This window comes from Chiloscyllium punctatum, chromosome 1, assembly GCF_047496795.1.
Source record: "Chiloscyllium punctatum isolate Juve2018m chromosome 1, sChiPun1.3, whole genome shotgun sequence".
Classification (NCBI taxonomy): Eukaryota; Metazoa; Chordata; class Chondrichthyes; order Orectolobiformes; family Hemiscylliidae; genus Chiloscyllium; species Chiloscyllium punctatum.
In genome coordinates this window covers 76,071,969-76,083,361 of record NC_092739.1, presented here as the reverse complement: position 1 = coordinate 76,083,361, position 11,393 = coordinate 76,071,969, and the positions used below count along the sequence as shown (strand labels likewise).

The 11,393-nt window shown below is 43.2% G+C and overlaps 1 protein-coding gene across 2 annotated transcripts in view; it reads right to left on the bottom strand.

Moving 5' to 3' along the window:
• Positions 1-514: 514 nt before the first annotated feature.
• spata18 (spermatogenesis associated 18) overlaps positions 515-11,393 on the bottom strand; it is a 77,665-nt gene continuing 66,786 nt past the window's right edge. For both annotated transcript variants that reach the window (XM_072569162.1, XM_072569171.1), the window contains one exon: positions 515-1,074. In XM_072569162.1, coding sequence (XP_072425263.1) covers positions 1,067-1,074 — 8 coding nt within the window. In that variant the 3' untranslated portion in view covers positions 515-1,066. The remainder of the gene's footprint in view (positions 1,075-11,393) is intronic.

The window sequence follows — 11,393 nt, the reverse complement described above, 5'->3', positions numbered from 1 at the left end:
ACTCTACAGCACCAGAGGACTCCCTTTGGACTTTTGTGCCATTCCAGCTCTTACAAAGAGCTATTCAGTTTAGTCCTGCTGACCTGCTTTTCTCACATATGCCCTGCAAGTTATGTCCAATCACCGAATGAACATTTCTATGCAATCTGATCCCACCATCCTTACAGAGAATATTTTTCAGCCCCTCACTACCTTATGATAACAGAACCGAGGAGGAAATTAGGGGAATTCTTTCTTTACACCATCATGTTAAATCAATGGTCTCCAACTATCGACCTATTTCTGACAGTTTCCTCTCTACTCATGACCTGTTAAGTGTCTCTATTAGGTGAAAATGTGTTGCTGGAAAAGTGCAGCAGGTCAGGCAGCATCCAAGGAGCAGGAGAATCGATGTTTCGGGCATGGGCCCTTCTTCAGGAAGGGCTCATGTCCGAAACGTCAAATCTCCTGCTCCTTGGATGCTGCCTGACCTGCTGCGCTTTTCCAGCAATACATTTTCAGGTCTGATCTCCAGCATCTGCAGACATCACTTTCTCCTGTCTCTATTAGGTCTCCCCTTTAAAGAGAAAGGCCTACTTTCTCCAACCTCTCTATATAATTGAAGTCATTGGTATCATCATGGTAAAATTCTTTCTTTCAAAAGTGGAATGCCAAGAACCATACAAATACTCTGGCTGAGGTCTAACTAGAGATTTGTGAAGATTTAAGACAATTTGCCTGTTCCTGTCTTCACCATTCCTACACGCAAAGGCAAATATTCCATGCACTTAGTTGTCTTATCACTTGTGTTACTGTGTTCAAGAATTTATGAATATTCATCCATGGATCTTGTTAAGTATATGTGACTGCTAACATAGGTCTTAGAACGATACTGTCCAAGGAATGTATTTAATAATTCTTAACAATTAAGCAACACACAAAAAACACACAAAAGAGGATTCCTTTCTAGAAAGATGAGAACATGCAGAAAATGTTCACATTAATCAACTTCTGTCAATTAAATTCCTGATATCATGGGGTGCTATCAGAAGTCCATCAGTCTGTTAATCCTTGAACTTCAACTGCTTCAACGTCCTAAGTAAGCAGAAAAAAGTATTAGTAAATCTTATAAGTTATATACATGGGTCAACTTCACTGTCATAAACATTTTGTAAACTAAAATTAAGCTAACTTTTGAGAAAATGCCTAATTTTCAATGGCGTTTAAAGAAGAGGAATATGAGAAAGCATCAGTAGAGCAAAAAATTGAGAGGGAGAAGGTCTTAGAAAGACTGGTTCTGCTTAAAAACGGGTGAGTCACCTGGTCAGAATAGTTCACATCTCATGTTACTAAAACAAGTGCAAGTGGAGGTAGCAGAACGACTCGTTATCGTCTCCCAGTCTCCCCTATAGATGGGAAAGGTGTCAGAGGATTACAGAATGGCAAATGTGACATCCTTATTCAGCAAAGAGTGCAAGCACAGTCCTAGCAATTACAGGCTGCTGAGTTTGATGGTCAAAGTGAATATGTTTTTGAAACAATAATGAGGAAAAAAAAATCAACAAGCATTTGGAGAGGCTCAAGTTACATGAGCATAAGAAGTGCATATATGTAAAGGCAGATTGTGCTGGACTAATCAAACCATATGCTTTGATTAAGTTACAGACTCACAGAATTGTTATGGTACATGGCTACAAAGATGTTCATCACCTGGGCAGAGTGTCCTGCAGTCAGCATCACAGTGAAGCAGTCCAGACATAGAATCTTGCTCTCAGCATCACAGTGAGGCATTGCATAATCCCTCAGTATGCAAACACCAAATGTCACTACATAGTGTGATTTTCCTGTCCCCAGTGTTGCAAAGGATGGGACTGGTCTCATTGCTGCGGAATGCTCCAAGAGGTTGGACCATTCCGTATCACCTGTCCTTTATGGATAAATTTGCAAAGGACCACATCTTTGACCACACGTCCATCAGGAAGTTGTCAGCATGTTGCAACCTTGAGACCTTTCAGGAAAAGGAGAGGGTGGATCTTATCAGGTTGTTCCCTGAGCAGACTGTCAAAGTCATTGGCAGAATGTCTCATCATCAGAACATTTCCATAAACATTGCTTGGCTGGTAGTGAGGAGGGCACTGCCCATCAAATCCTTCATGTCCACTCAGTCGATCAGTGCCACTGCACGCTGCCCTTGAAGCGGTTCCAAGGGGATCTCCTTCTGGAACGTGTTTTTGTAAAGGAAGTCTGAAGACAGATGCAGTGGTTCTTATTGAGGCTTGCTCCAAGCAGCTCCATCATGCAGGGCTGGGGGTTGTACGGGCTGTTCCCAGGTCGCACACTGCATCTGGAGGACCTTAACTTGCTGAAAGATTCTGCTTTGTCTGCCCGAAACAAATTGGTCTTCCAGTGGAAAAAAATTGATCTCAACCAAGTGTTACAGATACATTCCAAGATCCAGGAATATGTGCTGAGGGACACACCAAAGCTTTTGGGTTTGTTGTAACTATTGAGAAAGTCAAACCCAATGTTTGCTTTCTTCTCCATATGCAAAGACTGTATAGATCTGAACACAGAGTCTTATGTGATAGAGCTTCTTGGACAAGCCCAGACAAGAACCACTGCATCTCTCTTCAGATTTCCTTTGCAAGGGCACATTCCATCAGGAAATCTGTGACAGTCCCTACCGTCTCACAGCTGCTTCAAGGGCAGCGTGTGATGGCACAGACCAACTGGGCATACATGATGGATCTGACCATCAGTGCCCTTCTCACCATCAGTCAAGTAACGTCTTGGTGCTCATTGGAAAGTTCTGGTGATGAGGCATTCTGTGTATGAATGAAGTATGTTTTTTCCAATTTAAAAAATTCTGGTAAGAGTGCCCTGTGTTCAGCAGTGAGGCATTCTTGGAAGAGTATCCTGCATTCAGATGTTGCAGTGAGGCATCCTGTGAAGAGTGAGCTATATTAGGAATGGGTGACCATTAATCAGAAGAAAGATAGCAAGCAGATAGTCAGGAAAGCCCCACAGTTCTTCTCGCTCAAGAATAAATTTTCTGTATTAGAAAATGGTGAGAGTGATGGTTCCTTTGGGGAATGCAGTTCGAGCCCAGTTGCATGTAAGGGGTGCAGTAAGAGATGCTAAACTATGGTGGTAGAAGATTCAATGGAGAGGGTATAGATAGGCATTTCTGTAGACACAGACATGACTCCATGATGGTATGTTGCATGGGGCCAGATAAGAATATTACTGTTTGGTTGCAGGGTATTCTGAAGAGAGATGGTGACCAGTCAGAGGTTGTGGTTCATATTTGGACCAACAACATAGATAGAAAGAGGGATGAGGCATAGCAGATTAAAAAACAGTACCCCAGAGGTTGGATTCTCTGGATTACTCCTGGTGCCATGCACTGGTTACTCTCGGAATAGGGAGACAGAAGAAATCTATGTATGGCTGAAGATTTAAACATAAGGGAGGGCTTTAGAATACTGGATCAGTGGAATACCTCTGGAAAGGTGGGACCTGTACAAGTCCAAGGGATTGCACCTGAAGCACCACTCTCTGTGTGAAAAACTGTCCCTGCACTTCTCCACTAAACTTTCCCCCTCTTACCTTGAACCTGCGCCTTCTTTATAGTTGAGCTTTCCACACTGAGAAAAAGCCTTTGACTATCCCCTACAAGTGAGGCAGGGAGAGGGATCCTGAATTTAATATTGCAAGAGACTCAGTTCTTGGCCTTGTCTATCAGGTAAATGGTACGTACTTCCTGTATGAATGAGGAGAAAGGCTGTAGGGAGGATGGGAAAACTCACTACTGCATGGTGGTCCAGGAGGCTATTCATTGCCACCAATAAGAGAGACAAGAGGTCATGTTTGGAGAATCAACTCGGTAAAAACAATGACTGCAGATGCTGGAAATCAGATTCTGGATTAGTGGTGCTAGAAGAGCACAGCAGTTCAGGCAACATCCAAGTAGCTTCGAAATCGACATTTTGGGCAAAAGCCCTTCAACAGGAATATGATGAAGGGCTTTTGCCCGAAACGTCGATTTCGAAGCTACTTGGATGCTGCCTGAACTGCTGTGCTCTTCCAGCACCACTAATCCAGAATCATGTTTGGAGAATATCAGAAATTAGTAACTAAATTAAAGAAATGAAAGAACTTTCAAGGGTTATAATCTCTGGAATATTGTCCAAGCCACATGCAAATTGACACAGAGATAAGATAATTAGGGAAGTAAACAGGTGACTAACACTCTGGTGTGGGCAAGTGGGGTTCCATTTCACGGGCACTGGCAACAGTACTGGGCCTAGAAGGAACTGAACCATTGGGATGAGCTCCATCTGAACCGATCTGGGTCCAGGATCCTAACTGAACGGCTAAATAGGTGGTCAGAAGGGCTATAAATTGGCAGAAGAACTCAGAAGAGGTTATTAAAGTTTCCAGAATGACTGAAAACACAGGGTATGGAAAGGCTCAGGAATCAAATTTCAGACACAGTTGATAAAGGGATAGCAATGAGAAGGGAAGCAGTCAATGCAGCACAACGGGTGTTGTACTTAAATCACTCAATATATAAAACAAGGTAAATGAGCTTATAGCGTAGATTGAAATTGGCAGATACAATGTTGTGAGTATCAGAGACATGGCTGCAAATGGGTTTTGGGTGGAACTAAATATCCAAGGTTATGCGCTCAATCGAAAGGACCCATAAATGGGCAGAGGGGATGGGGTCACCTTCTGAAAGAGAAATGAATAAAATCAATAGCAAGAAGCAATATCGGGTCAAAGGCATAGAACCTGTACAGGTAGAATTGAGGAAAGGAAAAAAAGACTGTGTTGGGAATTGTGTACAAGCCTCCTTGCAGTAGTCAGGATGTGCGGCAGCAAATAAATCAGGAGATATAAAAGCATGTTAGAAAGGGACTATTATAATAATCCTGGGGGACTCCAATATGTAAGTGGACTGGGAAAATCAGGTTGGTAGCAGACCTCAAGAAAAGGAATTTGTTGAATATCTACAAGATGGTTTTTATTTTGCAGCAGCTTGTGGTGGAACACATTAGGAAACATACAGGATTTGGTGGTGTGTAATGAGGCAGACTTGATTAGGGAACTAAAGATGAGGGAATCCTTAGGGGACAATGATCACAACTTGATAGAATTCACCCTACAGTTTGAGAGGGAGCAGCTGGAATCAGATGTAATGGCATTACAATTGAGTAAAGGTAACAACAAAGACACGAGGGAGGAACTGGCCAGAGTTGTTTGGAAGGGAAACCGAGCAGGGAAGATGGTGGAGCAGCAATGACAGGAGTATCTGGGGGTCATTCAGGAGCCATAGCAGAAATTCATCTCAAGGAAGTAGAGGCATACTAAGGGATGACAAGGCAACCATTGCTGACAAGGGAAGGCAGGGATAATATAATAACAAAAGAATAGCAAACAATATGGTGAATATTAGTGGTAAGCCAGAGGATTGGGAAGCCTTTAAAAAACCAACAAAGGACAACTAAAAACATAATAAGAGGACAGAAGTTGAAATATGAGGATAAGCTAACTAGTCATGTAAAAGAACATTTCAAGAGCTTTTGTCGATATATAAAAGGTAAGAGAGAGGCAGGAGTGGACATTGGATCTTGAAAAATGAGGCTGGAGAAGTAGTAATGGGGACGAAAAGAATGGCAGAGGAACTGAACTTTACATCAGGTTTTCACATGGAAGACACCAGCAGCATAACAGAACTTCAAGAGAGTCAGGGGCAGATATGAGTTCAGCAGCTGTCATTAAGGAGAAGTACTGGGAAAGTTGAATGGTCGGAAGATAGATAAATCACCTGGACCAGAAGGACTACCCCCAGGGTCTGAAGGAGATAGCTGGGGAAATTGTAGAGGCATTGTTGGTGATCTTTCAGGAATAACTAGAGTCAGGGAGAATTCCAGAGGATGGAAATGTGGCTAGCATTACAATTCTGTTTACAAAGGGAGGGAGACAGAAGACAGGAGACTATAGGCCTGTTAGCCTATAGATTTTAGAGTTCATTATTAAGGACTAAATTGCAGAGTATTTGGAAGTGCATGGTAAAATAGTCCGGAATCAGCACGGCTTGGTAAAGGCAGAGATCATACTGGATAGGTCTGTTAGAATTCTTTGAGGAGGCAATGAGCAAGGTAGGCACTGCAGAGCCAGTGGACAAGATCTAGTTCAGGATTTTCTTATGGTTAACATAGTATTCAGGTTAGGAAGGTATATGCAATGTTAGCATTCTCTTCAAGGGAGCTAGAATACAAGAGCAGGGATGTATAGCTGGGACTATATAAGGCTGTGGTCAGACTGCATTTAGAATACTATAGAGTCATAGTGACATACAGCATGGAAACAGACCTTTCGGTCTAACTCACCCAATGCCAATCAGGTTTCCTGAATGGAACTAATTCCATTTGCTTGGGTTTGACCCATATCTTTCTAAACCTCTTTTTATTTATGTAGCTGTCCAAAAATATCTGTTAAATGTGGTATTTGTACCTGCCTCTGCAACTTCCTCTGGCAGCTCATTCCATAATTGCACCACCCTCTGCATGAAAAAGCTGCTCCTCAGGTCCTTTGTAACCTTTCCCTTCTCACCCTAAACCTATGCCCTCCAGTCTTGGATTCCCTTACCTTTGAAAAAATACCTTGGCTCTTGGCCTTATCTATGCCTCTCATGATTCTATCGGTCAACCCTCAGCCTCTGATGTTCCAGGGAAAAATCTCCCAGCCTGTCTAGCCTCTCCTTATAATTCAAATCTTCCAGTCCAGGTAACATCTTTTGTAAGCAGGGCTGAGCTCCGTATCTAAGGAAGGATATACTGGCATTGGAAGGGTTCAGAGGAGGTTCATAAGAATGAGTCCAAGGATGAAGGGCTTTTCTATGAAGCGCTGTACTCGATGGAGTTTAGAAGGTGGGGGGGGAGAGGGGGGAGGATCTCATTAAAACTTACAAAATACTGAGAGGCCTGAAGAGAGTTGACATGGAAAAAATGTTACCAGTAGCAGAAGAGTCTAGGACCCAAGACATTGCCTTAGAGTGAAAGGACAGCCCTTTAGAACTGAGATGAGAAGTTTCTTCAGCCAGAGGGTGGTGAATCTGCGGAATGTTTTGCTGCAGAGGGAGTCATCGAGTATACTTAAGACAGAGTTGGGTAGATTCTTGACTAGTAAGGGGATCAAAGGTTACAGGGAGAAGGCAGGAGAATGGGGCTGATAAACATATGCGAGAAAGTGAGGACTGCAGATGCTAGAGATCAGAGTCGAAAAGTGTGGCACTGGAAAAGAACAGCAGATCAGGCAGCACCTGATGAGCAGGAGAGTTGATGCTTCGAACGTAAGCCCTTCATCAAGAATGTTATGAAGACCTTATGCCCGAAATGTCGACTCTCTTGCTCCTTGAATGCTGCCTGACTGGCTGTGCTTTTCCAGCACCACACTTTTCGACTCTGAAAAACAGATGCCATGTTCAAATGGCAAAGCAGACTCAGTGGGCCAAACAGCCCATTCTGCTCCTCTATCTTATGCTCTTATAGTATTGATGATCACAACTGAGTTTTACGTTGATGAAATGGAAATTTATTCTGTTAATGAAATCATCTGCATTATGAAATGGTGCTCTCAGTGTAATGTCTGTACAGTCTACAGCTCCCTGCACCTGGGGGAGGCCAGCTATATTGGCCAAAGCCTACAACGCAGTCTGTAAAATGGACCTTGTCACAGGAATGTGAGAGTAAGTGCACAAACTGCATCAATAATAGCCTCGATATGTTTATAGGTTGAGGATTGAGGGGATCCCACACAGGTTCCCAGGTGGAAGCAGCCAACTGCATGCAAAATCTGGAGCAGCTGTCACTTTGACAGCCCAGGGCATGATGACCCTTCAGGTCGCAGGTCTGGGTCCAAGGAAATACATACTCTGTGACAGTGTCCCGGCATATCCTCAGTCTGAAACAACAATACACATCAGTTTTCTGATAGAAATAGCATCAAAGAAAATGGACTCTGAGCCTCCTGTACGTTCTCCTGACAAGAATTGAGAATATTATAAAACAAGGTGTAAGAAATTGAACTCTCTGTCCAGCAGTGGATTTTGTGTTTTCTTCAGATGGCACTGATTTGTCTTGGCTCTACATTATGACTGGTGGTTTCTCACTATGAATCTGTCATGGCTGTGCTGGGAGTACTGGATGCTGTCAGTCAGTTTTGTCACTGGAATTACCACTCTAGGAATTACCTCTGATAAGCTCACCTTAACAGGCATTCCGATAGCAAGAGCCAGTCCATCTGTATTTGACAATGTCGTGACAAAACGTTAACCAATAAATAAATTGCAAACCCACTGGAATGACATATGTGATGTTCTACCTCATGTTCTGCTTGAAACTATGAGACACTGGCAATTATCTCAATCAAAATATTTCGTTAGAACTTTGTAGTACCACACAAAAGACAGTTTGAATTGCTTTGGTCTCCACTTGCACTGTGTGGGGCTTATGTCTGCCCACATAATGTCTTAAAGCTGCAACATTATAGTAAGATTCTGTCTGGAATTAGACTTATTGTAACAGTAAGAAAAATACAGTGTGCTGCACAAAGCAGGAGTATTTTCAGAAAAATAGACAGTTAGTTTGCATTCATTTTATCACCTCCTTTCAAAAACACATTTTACAAAGGATTATTATTCCAAAGTTCATGCAGCTCGGAGGGCATCACAATGACATATCCCAGGTAGATGGTCAGGGGTTGGGGGAGCTTTGCCAGGGCTCCACTCTTTCCCTTCCACCAATAATCAAACAGTTGAAAGGGGCATTATGCATTCCTGACTTTGCGAAAAGAGCCAGGGCTGACGGAAGAACATTCCTCAATATCCCTGCTGGTTGTCAGCTGATAGTATCCCAGCTCACACTTTTAAGACCATATGATCCTCCCACTGGCTTACTGACAGTCACAGAATGGGAGAAATTCACTGTGCAAAAATCCACTCCCTGACCAGGAGACACCCTCTTTGGTCCCAACATTCCCAAAGACAGGGAGCACTAAAAGTGACGTGGATGTCCATATTACCATGGCATTTGGGATGAAATCAACTAATAATCCCACAATTCTGGCAGCAGTGTAGTGTTTAATAAATATAGGCACCATTGTCATCACTATTACTTTTCACTTTTTAATCTAGCAACCTTACAAATACACTGATATTATTATCCAGCAACCTTACAAATACACTGCTATTATAAGTGTATGATTCCATTGCAGGGAGTCAGATGCTCCCAACATAGAGTGACCTGTGAGAGATGTGGACACAGATTCTTTAGCACATGTTCCATCCATCTATACAAATGCTCCCCACCACCTATCCCATCCCCCCAATACCTGGTTAATTCTTCCTCTGCAAGCACCTCAGATATATTTGTATAAAATCACTTGTTTGTTATCTTTGCTCAAGTGTTAGAGCATAGAAAAATACAGCGCAGTACAGGCCCTTTGGCCCTCGATATTGTGCCAATCCAAGCCCACCTAACCTACACTAGCCCACTATCCTCCATATGCTTATCCAATGCCCATTTAAATGCCCATAAAGAGGGAGAGTCCACCACTGCTACTGGCAGGGCATTCCATGAACTCCCGACTCGCTGAGTAAAGAATCTACCCCTAACATCTGTCCTATACCGACCACCCCTTAATTTAAAGCTATGCCCCCTCGTAATAGCTGACTCCATACGTGGAAAAAGGTTCTCATGGTCAACCCGATCTAAACCCCTAATCATCTTGTACACCTATATTAAGTCACCCCTAAACCTTCTTTTCTCCAATGAAAACAGCCCCAAGTGCCTCAGCCTTTCCTCATACGATCTTCCTACCATACCAGGCAACATCCTGGTAAACCTCCTCTGCACCTGTTCCAGTGCCTCCACATCCTTCCTATAGTATGGCGACCAAAACTGCACACAATACTCCAGATGCGACCGCACCAGAGTCTTATACAACTGCAACATGACCTCAGGACTCTGGAACTCAATTTCTCTACCAATAAAAGCCAGTACGCCATATGCCTTCTTCACAGCACTATTTACCTGGGTGGAAACTTTCAGAGATCTGTGTACATGGACACCAAGATCCCTCTGCCCATCCACACTACCAAGTATTCGACCATTAGCCCAGTACTCCATCTTCTTGTTACTCTTACCAAAGTGAATCACTTCACACTTACCCACATTGAACTCCATTTGCCACCTTTCTTCCCAGCTCTGCAGCTTATCTATATCCCGCTGTAACTTGCCACATCCTTCCTCACTGTCAACAACTCCACCGACTTTCGTATCATCCGCAAACTTACTCACCCAACCTTCTAGCCCCTCCTCCAAGTCATTTATAAAAATGACCAACAGCAATGGTCCCAAAACAGATCCTTGCGGAACACTGCTAGTAACTGCACTCCAAGATGAACCTTTACTATCAACTACTACCCTCTGTCTTCTTCCAGCCAGCCAATTCCTAATCCAAACCTCCACGTCACCCTCAATGCCATACCTCCATATTTTTTGTATGGGGAACCTTATCAAATGCCTTACTAAAATCCATATACACCACATCTACCGCTTTACCCTCGTCCACCTCCTTAGTCACCTTCTCAAAGAATTCAATAAGGTTTGTAAGGCATAACCTGCCCTTCACAAAACCATGCTGACTATCCTTGCTCACATTATTCCTATCCAGATGTTCATAAATCCTATCCCTTACAATTCTCTCTAAGACTCTGCCCACAACAGAAGTGAGACTCACCAGCCTATAGTTACTAGGGTTATCCCTATTCCCCTTCTTGAACAAGGGAACCACATTTGCTATCCTCCAGTCTTCTGGTACTATTCCTGTAGACAACGAGGACATAAATATCAAGGCCAATGGCTCTGCAATCTACTCTCTTGCTTCCCAGAGAATCCTAGGATAAATGCCATCAGGCCCAGGGGACTTATCTATTTTCACCCTTTCCAGAATTTCCAACACCTCTTCCCTACATACCTCAAAGCCATCCATTCTAATCAACTGTGACTCAATATTCACATCGGCAACAATGTCCTGTTCCTGAGTGAATACTGACGAAAAGTATTCATTCAGTGTCTCCCCAATCTCTTCAGCCTCCACACGCAACTTCCCACTACTATCCTTGACTGGACCTATTCCTACCCTAGTCATTCTTTCATTCCTGACATACCTATAGAAAGCCTTTGGGTTTTCCCTAATCCTACCAACTCAGGACTTTTCATGTCCCCTCCTTGCTGCTCTTAGCTCTCTCTTCAGATCCTTCCTGGCTACCTTATAACTCTCAATTACCCCAATTGAACCTACACGCCTCACCTTTACATAGGCCGCCCTCTTCCCTTTAACAA